This window comes from Nicotiana attenuata, unplaced genomic scaffold (genome assembly GCF_001879085.1).
Source record: "Nicotiana attenuata strain UT unplaced genomic scaffold, NIATTr2, whole genome shotgun sequence".
NCBI classification, from domain to species: Eukaryota; Viridiplantae; Streptophyta; class Magnoliopsida; order Solanales; family Solanaceae; genus Nicotiana; species Nicotiana attenuata.
Genome location: NW_017676854.1, coordinates 2,018 through 21,658, shown reverse-complemented (window position 1 = coordinate 21,658; position 19,641 = coordinate 2,018). Strand labels below are relative to the sequence as shown.

The window sequence follows — 19,641 nt, the reverse complement described above, 5'->3', positions numbered from 1 at the left end:
TATCTGTAAGACCTCAAGCAAGGCATGAACTATACTTATACGAAGTAACAAAACTGTAAGACCTCAAGCAAGGCATGAACCATACTTGTACCAAGTAGCCAAAACTGTAAGACCTTAAGTGAGGCATGTTCAAATTTATAAGACCTTAAAAAAGGCATAAACCCGATCTTAATGTTAAGGCTATATATCGAACTTGTAAGACCCCTAAAAAGGAATACCCTCGATATAGACGCCGAAACTATTTCACTAGGGGACTGAAAGGCTCCGGCCAAACACAATGACTACGGTCACAAGGCTGTACCAGCCAAACTAACACAACTCGGGGATGCCCGACTGTCGCTATAAAATTACAGGCCTTCAATTACTTCGAAAGTACTTCGAAAAGAACCGGTTAAACAGGGCTACCCTCGACATAGGTAAAAGAGCTTCGGCCATGTCAGCTCCAAACTATAGTCTTCGAAACACTCAGCCACCGAGCAAAACCTCCCGAGGTGCTCGTTCATCGCCACATAAAGCTGCCGTTTGGCCATACATTTTGGCAACTTTTTTTCAAATCTTTTTTGAAAACATTATTTGTTCATAGATTAATGATCTATTTTTGAAAAATTTCTGAAATTATTTTTCAAGTTTCCAAAATCTAGTTTAGGGTAATTTTTGGGTGAAACTTGTTCTCCCACTCACAAAACTTCAAATTTTTTTCAAATAAAATGCATGTCCAAACATAATTTCAACTTCCAAAAATTAATTTTCAAAACTACTTCAAAAATTATTTTTTCAAGTTTTAATCAAATCTATGTCCAAACGCTAGCTTAACGAGGGAAGAATAAAGCCTATATTAGAGGCCGTACCGACCCTAATGCGTAAGAGCCATCATCTCCAGCCTATATTAGAGGTCATAAAGACCCTAATGCGTAAGAGCCATTGTCGCCAACCCATATAAAGGGTCGTACCGACCCAATGCGTAAGAGCCACTGCCCAGCCCATATTAAAGGTCGTACCGACCTGACGCGTAAGAGCCTAAGGGACAACCTTAAATTCAAAAACTGAAGGGTCAATAAGCTCGAGTCGAAAATCGACTTGGAGACTGAATCCGAAACAATTAACTGAATATTCCTAAAAACAAAAGCATAAGAGCTTAAACGCCGGTTCACACTAAAAGGTTACACTGACCCAGCACGTAAGAGCCTAAGGGCCAGTCTAAAATCCAAAAACTCGAAGATCAAACACGGTAAAAAACGCTTGAAGGCGAACGCATAAGAGCCTACGGGCCGGCCCGACGTGTCACAGAGCCATATTGAAAACCTAAGGGTTCTTTACCCTAAGGCCCAATTTTTCCGCAAATCATTGACAGGGCGTCGAAAATCAAAGCAAATAAAGACGTGCACATGCAAAGAAGAATGGAACCAAAAAGCTTTCCTTCCATATATTAATTACATAAGGCTCCATCTAAAAGATCTTCCGGGAACACTATACACAAGATTGAAAGGAAAAAATCCTAAACCTACGTCCCCCTCGGGGACTATGGTCCATCGACCTCTTTCTCGCTATCTTCGGCGTCAGACAGAAGGAACTTAGCGCCATATTTGTCCGCCTTTGCCTGCTTTATCTCTTTCGAGAGGTCAAAGCCCCTAGCATGGATCTCCTCGAGGGTTTCCCTCCGAGATTTGAACCGAGCATACTCCTTGCTTCTGCTCTCACGGTCAAGAGCCCCTCTCAGCTCAGCTCATCGGCAGCGTCCTTCAAATAGGCAGCCCACTTTCTTATCAGCCTTAGTTCGGATCGCTCCGGCTTCAGCCCGAGCCTCTGCAACTTCGGCCTTCATCCTCAGAAGCTCAGTTTCGAGCTTTGTAATCATGTCCGTTCGGACCAAGCTGTTCTCACTAGCGTTACGGAGTTGCACTTCGAGGGCAGAAGCCTTAGCCAAAGCATCCTTCTTAGCCGTAACCTGGGCATCCACCCGAGCCTTTAGCTCATTGCACTCAGACCTGGCTTGACCAACTTCGCTCCGAAGGCGTTCCAGGTCCTCTGTCTTTTTCTGCAACTGAAGAAAACAAAACATTAGCCTCAGAAGATAGAAGAAAAAACATGCACTCCCTTGGAACAAAAATTACCTGCTCCTCGAGGTAGCTTTCGTAGTCCAGACTTCGACTCGCCTCATACCGCAAGTGTGCCAACTCGTCTTCTCTCTCGTCGCAAAGAAGCCTGAGGGATTTCCCCCCATTCACGACTTTTCGGAGCAAGGCCTTACAACGAAGCAGCTCAGACTTGAGCTTCTTAAAAGCCTACGAAGGAGAAACTCGATAAAAGAGAAAAAGCTGCAAAAGCTAAAGAACCGACACGATCGGCCAAAACTCACCACAGAGTAGAGCCGCTGAGCTTCCTCAAAGGTCGAACGCACATCTACTAGTTTGGCTCCATCAGCCCCAGTAAAATTGCTCCCGGTTGGGACATGGTCGCTCGATGTAAACGGCCCCTGGCCTCGAGCATCCCTCGAAGTACCTTCGACGGGAGAAGAAGTCGGCGGCAGAGAACCCTCGTTCCTCGAGATACATCCGACGCAAAAAGAAGATGGCAGCGGAGGAGGGAACGTTTTTCCAAGGCCAGAGATCTCGGGCCCTACAGGCTCGGCTGATGCATCCTCTTTGAGCCTCCGGGCTGGACTCATCCTGCTATAGGCACCGTCGCCCTATGAAGGCTCCTTTCGCTTATTATTACTATTCCTCGGCCTAAAAGCTGACGATCCTTCCCCCTCTCTGAGAGGGCACGATCTTACCTGAAAGAACTCCCCAATGCCTATGATGGCGGAGTTAGTACACATAAAAAGAAAGTACCTTTCAAAAAAGGAGCAAAACACACAGCACGTACCGTGGTGTTTTGCCTCCCATCTACCCTTGAACAAGTCTTGACACTTACGATCGTCATAAGTCGAGTGGGTCGCCAACTTCCAAACCCAATCCGTCAGGACGGGGACCTCGTATGGCATCCATGGAATTGCTGCAAAAAAAAGGAGCATTTACGGAGCCTGCCTCCACCATAAGCCAACGAAAGCACGAAGTGTACCACTTACGTGTAAAATTCCATTCCTCGGAAATGGCAGAAACTCCTTAGGGATAACGTCGATAGTCCGTACTCGGACGAATCGGCTCATCCATCCCCGATCTCCATCTTCTTCATCATAGACAACAAAGGGCATGGTGGATCGGCATCGTAGGGTTAACAGGCCTCGATGATGAAAAGGCCGGTATAGCCTGATGAGATGGCTGAGGGTAAACTCAAGCCCTGCTTCCTCCGCAAAGAATCTCATCATCAATACTATCCTCCAAAACGACGGATGGATCTGTGCCAAGGTAGCTCGATACTTTCGACAGAAGTCGAGCACAAGTCTATCAGGGGGGCCCATTGTAAAGGGGTACGTGTATACGTTCAAAAAACCCCTCGGCATGATCCATAATGCTCTCTCTGGGGGAAGGTACCTGCAGTACCACCTTTTCCCCCCATCCACAATCTTTCCTCACTAACTCAAGGTGCCCCTCTCCTATCAAAGAAATAAACTTCGAGGCATATTCCCAATGACCCTGAACATTGGGAGGTTTTTCCGACGAAAAGTCCCCCCTCGAAACAAAATGCCCCAAGGTTGGCTTGCCAGACACCTGCGGCACACCATCAACCAGGCGGGAACTAAAGGCAGAACTTCCTTCTCTTCGCCAAACAGATCCTGGCGTAACAGCCATAACTGTGATAAAATCAGAGAATTGGGGCAGGAATTTGAGCGAGGGCTTCTAAATTAAAAAAGTGAGAGACCTAACACAGGGAAGAAGAGCTCTATGGAGGAGGATAGCTACTCAGAATAGCGGAATCTTCAAAGAAAGGAAGACAAACCTATATATAGAGCAAGCGGCAACTATCCGCCTTGCTCAAAGGCAAAGTTTAAAAATACTGGCTAAGCCATTATCGCTTTGGGAAGAAGTACCGGCAGGATCACCTCGGTCGTCCCATAACCATGCCATACGATCAACGCTGTCGTACGACGTTTTGGGAATCAGAAGGCCACGAAGATCAACCAAGCCTCGAGATGGTACCCGATCTCGAGGATCTCTATCAAAAAGAAGATAGGCTTTGAGAAGCTAGTAACATCATTACAAGCCTCGAGATGGTACCCGATCTCGAGGATCTCTATAAAAAAGAAGATAGGCTCTAAGGAGCCATTAGCATCGTTACAGGCCTCGAGATGGTGCCTGATCTGAGGACCCCTGTCAATGTGAAAGATAAGCCCCGAGAAGCTACTCATATAATCCTGACCCCGAGGTGGTACCCTACCTCGATGATTTTCGCTATTGACAAACACGGGTCATTCATCCGATTCTTTGGCCCTCGAGCTACCCGAGCCCGGGCCAGTTTTCATTCGAGGATCACTAATAAAGCCCTAGGGCTATTTCTCGCCTTGGGATTGAGTTAAACGTCCTTTCGGTTACTTTAATCCAGGGGCTATCCGAATCCAGGCGAACCCTCGTCCGGGATCTATCTATAACGCCTTAAGGCTATCTTCGCTCTAAGTTCAAAAAAAGTTTTCAGGTCGCCCGAGCGTGAGAGAATTCTCACTCGGGGACTGCTTCCGGGAGCCTAAAGGCTATCTTTATTCTCAGGCATCTGAGCAAGTCCCCCCTCGAGGACTATCGACGGGGTCTGAAAGGCTATGTTTCGTTCTATAATTCAAAGCCCTATTCTCACTCGGGGGTCCTGGCAGCCCAAGCTTGTATCTATTCAACCCGGGCTCAGCCCGAGGAACGACAAAGGGCTCCACAAGATATCATATCAACCAATCAGGAACCGGGAAAATAACTGCACCCGGGCCCGGTATTCGGATCGATCGGTAGAGTCATGCACTCAGATTCTTCACAAATGAAAATAAAGGAAAATCTAGCATAAATCAGAGACAAATTGAAGAAAATTCTTTGCATTAATAAACGATGATCACAAAAAGCCCATGAAGGGACCTTACACATGACTACAAAAGCCCACGAATGGTCCTTATACAGAAACAATGAAGCAAAAGTAACAACTAAAAGTCTAATCTACTCTCGGGGGTACATCCTCGGGAGCAATGCCTTCGAGAATCATTTCTTCGGGCCCTCACCTCGGCCTTCTAAACGGCATCTTCAAGGATGAGGAAGAAGCAGAAAACGATGAAGAAGAAGCAGAAAAAGATGAAGAAGTGGCTGGGTGAAAAATTTANGACCTTCTAAACGGCATCTTCAAGGATGAGGAAGAAGCAGAAAACGATGAAGAAGAAGCAGAAAAAGATGAAGAAGTGGCTGGGTGAAAAATTTAGCGAATATGGGTCTCGCCAGCGCCACTATTGTGAAGCCACTTCTTGAGACGTTGCACCGGTGCAGGATGCAACACTTAGTAGATGGTACCACCTCACTCCACGGAAAGCAATAGGAGTGAAGTGTCGCACCGGGTAGTTAGGAGAGATGAGCAGAAGTTTATAGTCCGCATGCTCTTTAATGCAAAGATAATTTGAGATTTCTCTCTCATTATTTCGGGCCAACAACAACAACAACAACATCAAACCAGTGCGATCCCGCTCACTAGGGGAAGGCTCTGGGAAAGAGTCATGGCATAACTGATGGGAACTCTTCCATGTGACCCTATGATCACAGGCTTTAAACATGGGAAATGGATTTGGATGAGGACGAAGAGAAGAGAGGAATGAAAGGCTGTTGAAGAACGATTGAATGAAGTTTTGATTCAAGAAAGCTTCCATTTATAGAAAGGAGGAAGCGTAACCAGCAGCGCAATCAATGTCTTTGGAAAACGGATCGACAGGCGCAATCAATGCCTGTTGGGAAACGGATCGGCGACGATATTATCGCCTTGAGAAAGTAAACTGGCGCTACGTCAAATGTTCCTCGGAAAGACATATTGATGGGACATCTCGGCTATCGCAAAAGTTGACGTCATAAGCATGACATCATCACAGGAGCTCGAGGGGATCGATGTCGAAATCATTTCTTATCATTTTATTCTAAGAAACGCGGGGACTATCTGTATACGGTAAAAATCAGAGGGCTCGATTTTATGATCACTAGGGCGCCTCAAAAAAGACCACCCCCGGAAAGTACGAAGTATAGCTCGGAGTTCACCCCCGAGGGTTCGTGATGATAGACCTTGAGGCAATGCAAACCAACGGCTGCGACGCACCAGCGGGAAGTTCCCAAGGCATATGATCAAAGCTGACAAAGCCTGCAAGGGAAACACTAGTAAGTAGCTGTTCCAGCTATATTTCTTTGTAATAATTACTCATGTACTATGATGGGATTCCCTCCTTATATAAAGGGGATCCTTGTCATTTTGTAAAAGAGATCTGATACACAAGACTCAACACACTATATTCATACAAGAACATTGTCTACTCTCTAGCTTGAACACATTCTCTTGGTTCTTTATTCGCATTTATTGCTTTTACTCATTGTGTTCTATTAATTGCTCTTCATTTATTGCTCATTATTGGTCATAAAGAGCCGCAACCACAGCTCTCATAACTGTTAATCCTTCATCGATTGCCCTTAATCGGGCATCCGATTCGACCTCGAGGCACCGTATACGCAAGCTCGAGGCCTCGATTCCCAGCCATTTCGGTTCGATTATTTGCCATCTGCAAGCTGCCATTTTAATTTCTAATCCTTCAGTTAGCATCTATTGCCTAACAACTAGCATAAAAATAGATCACATATTTTTAGAACCACAAAATCAAATCTAATTATTATTACCATTTTCAAGGTAAACAATCTTCATTAACAGTCAACGGCAAAAGATGCTTGTTTACTCCGGTGAGAGCAAATAAACAAGTAGTCAAACTGTCTATCATATGAAAGGAAGTAGTTTTAAAAAACTTTAATCAAATGAAAATGACGGAGTATATTAGTATTATTCCTACTCTTCAACATAACTTGACAGATCTGATTCCACGCACCTAACTGGCAATGACTTAGCTTCTTTTTTGTCAAATTGTTTGTTATAAACACTAACATGGTGTTGGGAATTAAATTAATTACAGGTTTTTATATAACAATTGTGGGGTCAGAAATGTTCAAATGAAGTTTACGATGTTCTCAATCATAGAACATGATCTCTAACTTTATGTTTCGACAGATGAATAGAACATTTATGAGTCACGAGTTAGTGAAAGAATTTGAGGGTCAATAGACTAATAAGGAAATTTCACACAGGATTTATGTAGAAACTGTTGGACGAGCCCCAACATTGAGCGTCAGTTGGGCTCACAGTAGGGCGTTTGGGACATAAGCCTCGCAAGATTTGAGCCAGCCAAGTAAGCCTTGGGCGTTTTGAAATACCTCGCTCGGAGGCGAGTCCAACTCCACGTACCCTCTCCATTAATTGTCAACTCTAAAGATGCTTGTTTACTCCAACCAGAGCACATAAACAAATTGGTTCCTTTTAAATTAATTAGTACATAGTTATCCATCCTCAAAAGAAATTATCAAAAAGAACATTAATCAAATGAAAATGGATAGGAGAATATCCTCTTTATAACGAAAAAGCTCTGATTCCACGCACCCAACTAACTGGCCTTGACTTAGATTTTTTTAGTAAGTCAAATAGTTTACTCATGATCACTAAGGTGGTGCTGGAAATTAAGTAAAGGGTGTTATAAACAAGTTGTGGGATTAAAAATTTACACAAACCCAAGGAAGCCATATTATAAATGGGGGTTGTTCCACTCGTTTGGATTATCAAGTCACACAGATAAATATAATTTGAGAGGAAAATAGTTAAAGAGCTGAGGGGTTTTGTATTGGGGTATTACAAAGAAGGTGTTGAAAACTTTGTGATACTCGAGTACTTAGCTTTGTAAAGGGTTTTTCAAGTGAAAATATTTATGCTATCTTCTTATTTTTATTTTCTTCTCTACTCCCAAAAATTGTTTTGTTCCTAGCTTCCTCTCCATATTAGCCGAAGCTGCCATCATTTCCACAATCTGATTCTTGACTTGATGGCTTACACTGCTGTAGTTTCTCTTCTTCAAACTCTTGAGCAACTTCAGCAGAGAAACCCAAAGCTCATTCAAGGTCAAACTGCTAAAACGCTCGAATCTCTTCATGATACTGCTGAATATTTTTAAAATGTTCTTGAAAAAACTAGCAATAACAGTAGGTTTGACCCTGAAAAAGTCAAATCTTTGGAGGAAAAACTAAGAGCTGCTGTTAGTGATGCAGAAGATGTTGTTGAGCTGAAGATTGGTCAAACACTCGTTGAGCTAAAGATTGATCAGACAATCAAAGTCTCAAGCTGGAAGCTCATAATAGCACGTATATTTTTATACTGGAATTTGCGACCAGTTGTTAAAAAAGTCAATACAGCAAAGAAAGAAGTCATGCAGATTATTTCTGATTTAAGCACAAGTTCTCATGGTGATGATGATGATGATGATCAAATTCTTGAATCATCTGGGTATTCTTTGATTGGCACTTTTTTTAAAAGTAATCAATTGCTGCCAAATTTGGAAGACGCCATCGTGCAGGGACTTGATGATGACTTGGAAATAATTGTTAAAAGACTGACAGGACCACCACCATATTTAGACATTGTCACAATATCAGGCATGGGTGGCATTGGCAAAACAACACTCGCTAGAAAAGCTTATGATCATCTGACAAGCAGGAACCATTTTGACATTCTAGCTTGGGTTACAATATCTCAAGAATATCGAAGTAGAAATGTATTGTTAGAAGCTTTACATTGCATTTCGAAGCAAAGAAATATTCTTAACAAGGAAGATTATGATAAGATGGATGACTGTGAGTTAGCAGACCTAGTGCAGAAAAACCTAAAGGGTCGAAGATACTTTTTTGTTGTAGATGATATTTGGAGTACGGATGTTTGGGATAGCATAAGAGGAATATTTCCAGAGTACAACAACAGGAGTCGAATCTTATTGACTACTAGGGAAACAGAGGTAGTAAAATATGCAAATCCTAGTAGCCCTCATGAGATGAACCCCTTGAATTTAGATAACAGCTGGAAGTAACTTCGTGATAAGGTGTTTGGACCAGAACATGATCATCCTCCTGAGTTGGAAAATATTGGAAAGAAAATAGTAGAAAAATGCCAAGGACTACCCTTAACTATTTCAGTGATTGCGGGACATCTATGTAAAGTGGCAAGGACATTAGATTGTTGGAAGGATGCTGCCCAAACCTTAGGTGAAATCATTGCTACTCAATCGGTTTGAGTTACCACCACTTGCCTAATCACCTCAAACCTTGCTTTCTTTCTATGGGTAGTTTCCCGGAGGATTTTCAGGTTGAGACTTGGAGATTGATCCAATTATGGATCGGGGAAGGTTTTATAAGGACATCTGGAAGCGGTAAAAGCTTGGAGGAAGTGGCAGTAGATTATTTGGAGGATCTTATCAGTAGGAACTTGATAATAGTTAGGAAAAGGAGATTCAATGGTGAGATAAAAGCATGTGAAATGCATGATCTACTGCGTGAATTCTGTTTGATAGAAGCTGAAATGACAAAATTTATGCATGTTCAAAGAACTAATGAAGCTCCTACTCTTCCGTTAACACAAAAGCATAATGTCCGTCGCTTCAGTTTTCAAACCCAATCTTATTCAGCTGACAATCGTTGCAACCTATTACCCCCTTTTGTCAGATCTATCTACTTATTTTCTCGATTAAGACGACCTTGTGCAACCAGTTACACCCTTCTTGAGGTATTGTCCATCTCCCCACATCATACGGTCCATGAAGTTATCTCCCCTTTCAACCTTGTCAGGGTATTGGCCATCTTCCATGAAGAATTCCATTCATTTCCACTTGTGATTACAAAGTTATTTCATTTGAGATATCTTGAAATTCAGTTTAGAGGCAATATTCCTGCATCAATCTCAGAGCTTCAGAATTTGCAAACTCTAATTTCGAAACAACGTTTTCCATTTACAACTTTACCAGGGAACATATGGATGATGAAGAACTTGAGGCATATACATCTGGTGGGAGGCTGTTATTTGCCCAGTCCTAAAAGAGAAAGCATTCGAAATAAGCATCTCGTGACATGGATGCCAAATCTAGAGGAACTTTCTGTTCTCTGTATCAGCAGTTGTACAAATGAAGTCTTTTCTCGCATTCCCAATCTAATGAGATTGATCATCCGAACAGAGAGTCCAGCCAATTGCATAATTAAGAAGAGAGGGAAATGGCGTAATTGATATGTCCAGCTTGAGAAAAGTCGAAGCATTGAAGTGTTTATCGGAAAGTTATCCGGCAGATGCCATCAAGAACGGTTTTCGTTTCCCAACATCACTTAAGATGTTGACTTTATTTGGCGGGTTTCATCTTCCTTGGGAAGACATATCAACTCTTGTCATGTTGCCACATCTTGAAGAGCTCAAACTTAAAGATCTTGCAGTCAGCGGTTCAGTATGGAGATTGGGTGTTAAAGACAAGTTTGAAAGCTTGAAGTTGATGTTACTTAGCAACATATTATTTGATTATTGGGAAGCTAGTAGTGATAGCTTCCCAAATCTAAAACGCCTTGTTCTCAAGAACTGCGTCTTCCTGGAAGAAAGTTCCAACAGATTTTGGGGAAATTTGTACTTTGGAGTCCATTGAGTTACATAATTGCAGCAATTCTGCTGAGGATTCTGCCAAAATAATTGAACAAGAACAAGAGGACATGGGAAATAACTGCCTTAAGGTCTACATCAACAACAGACTTAAGAGGTTGGCCTGGGAACGATTTTTGGAATCTGTGGCTATAAATGGAAACTCTTAAGGGGTTCTGAGAATCTGTTGCTAAAAGCCATGAAGTTGGCCGGACAATAGCAAGAATGACATTGTATGAAATAAAGTGAATGTTGAGTGATTTTTTGGTTAGAAAAATAAGTTAGATGATTCACATGTGTTTATTCAACTTTATGTCTGTAACACAAAAGTCACTTTTCTATTTTGTATCATCATTCAACTTTAAGTTTATAATACAAAATTACTTCTTTATTTTTTGTCACATAAAAGCCATCCAACTTTGGCCAAGTCAACTAAAAAATAAATATCACCTAAATATTTATATTTTGTACCTGAAATATGATATGACACTACGAAATAGCTATTTAGCTTAATAAAACATGTTAAATATAATAGATTAAGTTTGGAGACCTCCCCCATATTTCTTTTTTTAATATTACTCTCCCTCATTGTTTATGAAATTACAATTATCTCCATATTTTGACTTTTTGTAACAACTCGAAGGCATGGAGAACATATCGAGCTCATAAATTTTGTGTTACAAACTCAAAGTTAAATGTTTTTTATGTGACAAAAAATAGAGAAGTAACTTTTGTGTTACAAATGGTGAAATTTACTCATTTTACCGCAAGTATACTACAAGTTGAATGATCTTTTATGAAATTAATTCTAGAAAAGTAAAATCTTATGTTCTTACTTAGTTGTTACATTTATGTTTTAAGAATAAGCATGTTTAATGCATGTCTTACCCATTTGTGAAACAATGAAACGGAAACCCTAATCAAAGATGGCAAAGGAAAATCATCTACCTTTATATGTATATAGATATAGATATGAAGAATGTAATCCATCCCGTTCGTCAGAACAGGGTTTAGGGTTTCGGGTTTCGGATTCAGTTTACTCAGTTTCTTAGTCGCTAAGCATTAAACCTAATCACTAGTTTTCTTCCTTATTTGGGTTACAACAGTCAACTTTTGAACGACTAAACTATTTATGGCGGACAAAAAATATAGACTGCTGATAGTAGAAGTAAAATCTGTTGTATTTAATGATATAAAGAATGGGAGATGCTACGTGAAAGTGTCCACATATAAAGACAACCAGCAACTCAAAACAACTAAGATGAACATGGTTGGGACCAAGCTTCAATGGGCACAAAAGTTTGTTTTAGTTGTTCCATTCGATAGAATCCCTCATCTTCGTTTCGAAATTTTTAGGGCACCTAATAAGTTCTTACCCTACTCCTTAGTAGGTGTTGTCGAATACGTATTATGGTATAACGAGGGCATAATCCAAGGAGTAGAGGAAACTACTGAATATGATAGCGATAGAGATGAGAAAATTGGAACTTTTATATATCGTTCTAATGTTATTGAATGTCTCCGAGGGGATGAGGAAGAATATGCTAAGGTATTGGCAGTGATTATATCTCAAAAGGGAAGTTGAATGTAGAGATGGTGTTGAGGAAAAATGCATCAATAGTTCGTGATGATTTTAAGTGGAGAAGCTTTGGCATGAGATATGAAGATTTTATGATGGAGGAAATTAGTTCCAAAAAGGCTAAAACAAAAAATATAACAGAGGAAAGAAGAAATTGCAGTCAAAGAAATTGTAGGAGAAATAAAACACTGAAGAATGTTATTGCTTTCACTTGAACTCTAGTTTACAGCAGGATATGCAAAGCATATAAATAAGACCGAACCACTAACGTTCAACTCCTAAAAAGACAACTAGCAAGGAATCCTATCCAAACTAACAACTAAGCTGATACTATTCCTATAAAATAGGAACTGAATTATTTGCCTCGGTAAACATAAGTAAAACAGTAAATAAAACATGTAAGATGCACTAATTTTCAACACTCCCCCTTAGTGCAAACTTACAATCAATAACTCCAAGAGCAGCTCTAAAATATTCAAACTTAGGCTTTACCAAAGCCTTTGTAAATATATCTGCGACTTGGTCATTTGTAGAAATTCCTTTCAAAACAACTTCCTGATCTAGCACTTTTTCTCGAATGCAGTAATGACGAACCTCAATATGCTCGTCCGACCATGGAAAATGGGATTCGACGCAAGCTTGATAGCACTTTCATTATCATATCTAAGTTGAACAGCATAATCAACTTTGTGCAACATCTCTCCTATTAATCTTTTCAACCACATACATTCTTGCGCAACCATAGTTGCTGCGACATACTCAGCTTCGGTGCTAGATAATGCCACCACTGATTGCTTTTTACTACACCAAGATACCATGGCTGGCCCGGTGCTGAAACAATATCCCGAAGTTGAATGTCTATCATTCACATCTCCAGCCCAGTCCGCGTCGGTAAAGCCACTTAATACGAATTCTTCATGTCTTCTATACATCAGACCATGACCAAGTGAACCCTTCACATAACGAAGAATTCTTTTTGCTGCATCTAGGTGTGAACTTCTTGGACATTGCATGAACTGAGATACAATTCCAACAGAATAAGCAATCTCAGGTCTTGTGATAGTTAAATAATTTAAACTACCAACAAGCTGCTGAAAACTTCTAGCATCTTTTAACAGTGTTCCTTCATCTTTTATCAATTTGAGATGTGGCTCCATTGGAGTAGCTTTCTCTTTCGACTCCCCCATGCCAAAACGCTGCAGCAACTTTCTTGCATATGCCTTTTGAGAAACAAAATATCCTTGATCTGTTTTTTCAATTTCAAGACCAAGAAAACAGCTAACTTCTCCCAAATTCTTTATCTCAAATCGAACAGAGAGTTCATTTTACAACTTAGAAATCTTAGCTTCATTATTTCCAGTAATGATCATGTCATCCACATATAATAAGACCATCAAGTGCATATTTAATTCTATTTTAATAAACAAACTAGAATCTGCATCAGAAACTTTAAAGCCACAGAAGATAAAGTATTGAGCAACTTTACCATACCAAGCACGTGATGCTTGTTTAAGACCATACAATGCCTTCTTTAACCGGCAAACATGATGAGGATATTGCGTAGAGACATAACCTTTAGGCTGTTCCATAAAAACATCACGATCCAATTCTCCGTAAAGAAAAGCGTTCTTTACATCAAGTTGCCACAACTTCCAATTCTTAGATGCTGCGACAGAGAAAAGGGTTCTTATTGTTACCATTTTTGCAACTGGGCTGAAAGTCTCCTCATAGTCTAGCCCATAACTTTGAGAAAAACCACGTGCAACAAGCCGAGCTTTGTACTTATCAACGACCCCATCTGCGTTTTTCTTCAATCGGTAAACCCATTTGCATGTGATAAGCTCGCAATTCTCTGGCTTCGACACCAACTCCCATGTCTGGTTTTTGTTCAAAGCATCAATTTCTTCTTGCATAGCTGCTTCCCACTTTGGATGAACTTTGACTTCTTCAAAGCTTGTTGGTTCTTCATCCAATCCTCCTATAAAAAAGCATGAAGTAATTGAGCAGTTATTCAGTTGTACCTTATAGTCTTTCAGGTAACTTGGCTGTTGTTTCTCTCTTGTTGATCTCCTAGGAGTTTGCTGTTTACCACCATCTGAAATTGAGGTATTTGAAGTTGAGATTTCATTATTGTTCGAAGCCTGCGGGTTACCCTCTGGAATCTGCTGCAAATGTTCTTGATCACCATCAAGAATGGTTTCTTGATTGCTTGTTTTCTCGGCAGAATGGTATGATCATACTTCATCAAACACAACATCTCTGGAAGTGACAAACTTTTTTGTTTGAGGATCCATACACCTCTATCCTTTTCTATATGAATCATAGCTAACAAAGAAACACCTTTTTGCTTTCGGGTCAAGTTTAGTTCGATTAGATTTTGGTATATGAACATAACAAATTGAACCAAATACCCGAATGTAATTTACATTTGGCTTTTCATCATATAGAGTCTCAAAAGGAGATTTTTCTTTACCTAGCCATGGAGGGAAACAATTTATTACATGGCATGCACATTGAATTGCTTCAGCCCAAAGCTCTCGAGGGAGATTCTTATCGTGCAGCCAGGAAAGGCTCATGGAAACAAGATGAGCTAATTTCCTTTCCGAGACACCGTTATGTTGAGGGGTACTTGGACATGTCATTTGTCTTGAAATACCGTTGTCATCACAGTACTAGAAGAAATCATTTGACATATACTCGGCTCCGTTGTCGCTTCGTAAATACTGAATCTTCACCCCAAATTCCTTTTCCACAGCAATTTTGAACTCAGCAAATTTTGACAAAGCTTCGCTCTTCTCTTTCAAGAACTTCACCCATGTATATCTTGAAAAATCATCTACGAACACCATGGCATAGCGAAAACCGATATAGCTTGCTATTTTTGTTGGTCCCATCAAGTCGGTATGAACCAACTCAAATATGGAGGATCTCCGATTCAATGATCTCTGAAATGGAAGACGATGTGATTTGCCAAATTGACAGCCTTGACAAACTACATCTTCATGAATATTCTGTAGAGCTGGTATGCCATCCACCAATTTCTTCGAAGAAATTTGCTGCAACAATTGGTAGCCTAAGTGTCCCAGTCGAGCATGCCAAATTGCTGGACTATCTGTTTGACTTGTCTTCTTCACATAGGCTTCCCCTACATCCATGACAAATAAAGAACCTTTCTTTTCACCAGCAAAAATAACATCAGCAGCTATATTCTTTACTTTATCAAGAACCTTTACATCATTTGGACCGAACAAAACATATTTTCCTGAATTGGTAATTTGGGAGACTGAAACTAAATTTCTCTTCAAACCTGGAACATGAAAGACGTCGTTCAACTTGATAGCCCGTGTATCTCCAACGTCAATCTTCAAAACTCCTTCTTTAGCTACTGGATATACCGAGTTATCAGCTGTAACAATAACTCGTTCTCCGTTATGTTGACGTAGCTCTGAAAGTAGTGAATCATTTCCGGTTACATGGTGAGAGCAACCAGAATCAATGATCCACTCTTGTCTGCAGCTATCATGGTTGTAAAGAACTTGAGCTGGTACGGCACCATCGTTCCTCCCTTCAACGACTTCAACGGTGAAGCATTGCTCCGATTTGAGTTGCTCGTTTCCTTCATTTTCAGTGGCAACATTTGCCTTTGAGATCTTCACTCTACAGTTTTTCTTGATGTGCCTGATTTTACCACATCTATGGCACCTTCTATTTTCAGAGTTGCCATCAGTAGCTTTTCCGTTGTTTGAGCCTTTTTCATTGTTCTTGTTTCCTGCTGATGTGTTTTTCTTTTTATTCTTGTCCTTTGAGAAGAGAACGACATCGGATTCAAAACTTTTTGCCATTTGCTTCGCTAAAGCCTCTTGGTTGGAAAGCAAATTTTCTAATTCTTCAACTGAAGGTTTCTTTGACCAACCTTGAATGGAGGTGACGAAAGGATTGTACTCCTTCTTCAATCCTCGAATAAGAAATCGCCGCATTCTTGCTTCGCCGATCTTCTCATCCGGATCTAATTCTGAAATTTCAGCACAAATGTTTTTAACTCGTAGGAAATATTCAGAAATAGACATACCTCCCTGTGTTAGCATTGCCAATTCATTTTCCAACAGTTGAAACCTGGCTGTATTCTTTTGAGAAAACAATCTCTCAAGTGTCTCCCAGACTTCTTTTGGTGAACTAACATCACGTACATGATCGGTGAATTCTTTTCCAATTGAAGTTCTTAAAGCAAAGAGAGCTTTACCACATTTGATCTTCTATTTCCTTCGTGGTTCTGCATTTTCTGGAGTATTTGCTGGAATGTCTGCTTCAGCGCCAACAATAAGATCCCACAAGTCTTGACCTTGAAGGTAAGCCTCCATACACATTCTCCAGTACTTGTAGTTTGTCCCTACAAGCTTTTCAACACCAAACTGTGCATTCGAACTACTTACCTCATTTGCCAATTCCATACTGCACAAAGAGCTTCTCCTCTACAACTTTCGATCTCCTCCAACAAGACAAAGCGAACTTGATAGGCAAGAAGAAAAAAAGAACAACCAGAGTTCAACAACCTGGCTCTGGTACCATAAAACAAAAAATATAACAGAGGAAAGAAGAAATTGCAGTCAAAGAAATTGTAGGAGAAATAAAACACTGAAGAATGTTATTGCTTTCACTTGAACTCTGGTTTACAGCAGAATATGCAAAGCATATAAATAAGACTGAACCACTAACGTTCAAATCCTAAAAAGACTCTAACAACTAGCAAGGAATCCTATCCAAATTAACAACTAAGCTGATACTATTCCTATAAAATAGGAATTGAATTATTTGACTCAGTAAACATAAGTAAAACAGTAAATAAAACATGTAAGATGCACTAATTTTTAACAAAGGCCACTGCATGGGCACCATTCATGTGTTTTTCTCCTAGAGAAGTATTAGATTGAACGCTAGTCTATTATTCACGTAGTTTGAATCTGGAGAAGTGAAAAGTGACACATAATTTGGGACGAAGGCTGTTTTCTTGTTTTTCAATTAATACATAATTTGGGACAGAGACTGGAGTATGACGTATTTTCTTGGTTTTCAATTACTTTATAGTAATCCATTTTCATGTGATAATGTTGTTTCGTGAATATTAGTGATGTTTAATAATTGCGTATTATTGTAGAATTTTTTTCTTATGTCAAGGGGATTCAATAGCATAAACTAACAACAACAAAGAAATCATTGTTAGCTATTTAGGCGATATAAATAATTTCAATGAAGAGGATTCAGTTGATCCACCTTCCCTCCACCTAGTTCCACCACCGGTCGACTACATGAACCTTCACTTATTGTATTACTCCATTTAAATTCATTTTAGGCAAGAAGGCATTGAGATATATATGACGGGGAAAACTTGCATAAAAGAGGTCATTCGATTCCACCACTTATCGCCTTTTAATGTTCCTCATCTCTCTGTTTCTATACTATCGTAGGTGAAAAATACTTCATTCGCGAAGGGAGTGTAGTGCTGTTAAATATCCCCTCTTAGACTTGGCCGAAACTGAGAGCTTGGGAGGAGCCCATCTATGGCGAAACCAAGAGTTTCAATATGTGCGTTCAAGATTAAATATATATGTATAAAAGGTAATATTTGACCCTATCGACACAGTATAATTTTTCGCTGAAGGGTGCTCAAGTAACCATGTTGGACTTTAAGCATTGGGCTTTAAAGACTTTAAGCATTGGGCTTTAAAGACTAAGAGTGTGAATTGGGAAATGGTGGGAAATAAAATGGAGGGAAATGAAAATTTGAATCAAGAGCTTTTGTCATGAACTTTGTACCACATTGGTGGAAGACAACTACACTTGTGTGTATAAATATAGGATCACTTCTTAGAGCTCTTAAAAGGAGTTGAAGAGAATGAACCCTCGCGCCGTCGTCGGCGCTTGCTCGGCTCGGCTTCGGCTTTGGCTCTGGATTTGAATTTGTCAAATGATCGATCAATAAGCTTATTTTTGGACAAAATTTATTTAATTAATTAAATGCCAGTCAGTTCATTAACGAAATTAACTGGACTCCAAAAAAAAATGCTGCCTTTGCTGAACGTTGCTTTCCCTCCTGAACAAACATTTTCTCCTGAACAGACATTTTTTCCTGAACAGACATCACACCTCTTCCGATAATTGCCTATAAATTCTGAGGCATGGCTTCTTTTTTCACTCACTAAAAAATCAAGAATTTCCTTCTGAATACTGCATTCTACTTCGCAGTCTCTTTCTCTTTCAAATTCGTAAGTGTGATTTTGCTCCGTTCTTTGAGTTCGTTGGTATCCTGCAGTTTGTATTGCCACTGTTGCAGGAAGGTTAATTCCGTTTCATCCTGGGAGGATTTAATCCATTACCTTGGAAACTTGTGAGGGGGTTAAAATTCCTTAAGGACGCACAAGAAAATTGTGGACTCGGAATACTTCTTATCATTTACAGATTTTAATTTCTTCTAACAGTTTTTCTAATTTCTGTTTTATCACAATGAAAAATACAAGCTTAAGGAATTTTACTAACGTTTCTGTGTTGAAATATATATTAAACTGTTATCTATATTTTGTATACTGGTTTGGAGACTAAAGCCTTCGTGCTTTCTACTCCAATAATTGTTCTGTCCGGTTTAAAGTATATCAAGACTTTACCGGAATAATAAACGTACGGGTTGAAGTATATAAAAACTTCACCATTGTTACGTGTTGTATGTTTTGTTTGGTATTCAGTTTGAAGATATCAAAACTTCACTGATTTAACAAAGTTCTGTTTGTTGCCAACCTTACTGAAAAATGGCAAATGAGGACCAAACTAATGCTAATGGAACGGGTGCTACTGTTACGAGTGTTGCTGCCTCGTCGAGCCGTTCCTGCTCATGCTATGGCACCAGCAGAAAACCCCGGAAAGTTTTCCGGTATTGACTTCAAACGTTGGCAAATGAAGATGCTTTTCTATCTTACTACATTGAGTTTGCAGTGATTCATCAAGAAGGATCCTCCGGTCGTGGCTGAAGGCACTCCGGATGACGAACGATTTGTTGTAACTGAAGCATGGAAACATTCTGATTTCTTGTGCAAAAACTACATTTTGAGTTGTTTGGAAGATAGCTTGTACAATGTCTATTGTGTCGTGGAAACTTCAAAAGCGTTATGGAGTGCGCTTGAGAAGAAGTACAAGACTGAGGATGCCGGACTTAAGAAGTTCGTGGCTGCAAAATTTTTGGATTTCAAGATGGTTGACACTAGGTCGGTCATAACTCAAGTCCAAGAATTACAAGTCATTGTGCATGACCTCCTTGCCGAAGGTATGACCCGAATCAATAATTTTATTAATAAGATTTATCTTGTTATTAATTATGAATTTATTATTGAAGGTATGGTCATAAATAAGGCCTTTCAAGTCGCCGCTTTCATTGAGAAGTT

General features: G+C 40.0%; 1 protein-coding gene across 1 annotated transcript; it reads left to right on the top strand.

The window, feature by feature from the left end:
- Nucleotides 1-4,228: 4,228 nt before the first annotated feature.
- On the top strand, nucleotides 4,229-10,239 carry LOC109221231 (putative late blight resistance protein homolog R1A-3). Its single transcript, XM_019385693.1, has 4 exons — nucleotides 4,229-4,305; nucleotides 8,167-8,980; nucleotides 9,065-9,250; nucleotides 9,328-10,239. The coding sequence occupies exons 1-4, from the start codon at nucleotides 4,229-4,231 to the stop codon at nucleotides 10,237-10,239; spliced, it is 1,989 nt and encodes a 662-aa protein (XP_019241238.1).
- Nucleotides 10,240-19,641: the final 9,402 nt, after the last annotated feature.

Coding starts and splice junctions, on each gene's coding strand:
- LOC109221231 (XM_019385693.1), top strand. CDS start 4,229: ATGGTGCCTGATCTGAGGACCCCTGTCAATGTGAAAGATAAGCCCCGA. Junction 4,306..8,166: donor CATATAATCCTGACCCCGAG/GTGGTACCCTAC, acceptor TGAAAAAACTAG/CAATAACAGTAGGTTTGACC. Junction 8,981..9,064: donor TGACTACTAGGGAAACAGAG/GTAGTAAAATAT, acceptor CTTCGTGATAAG/GTGTTTGGACCAGAACATGA.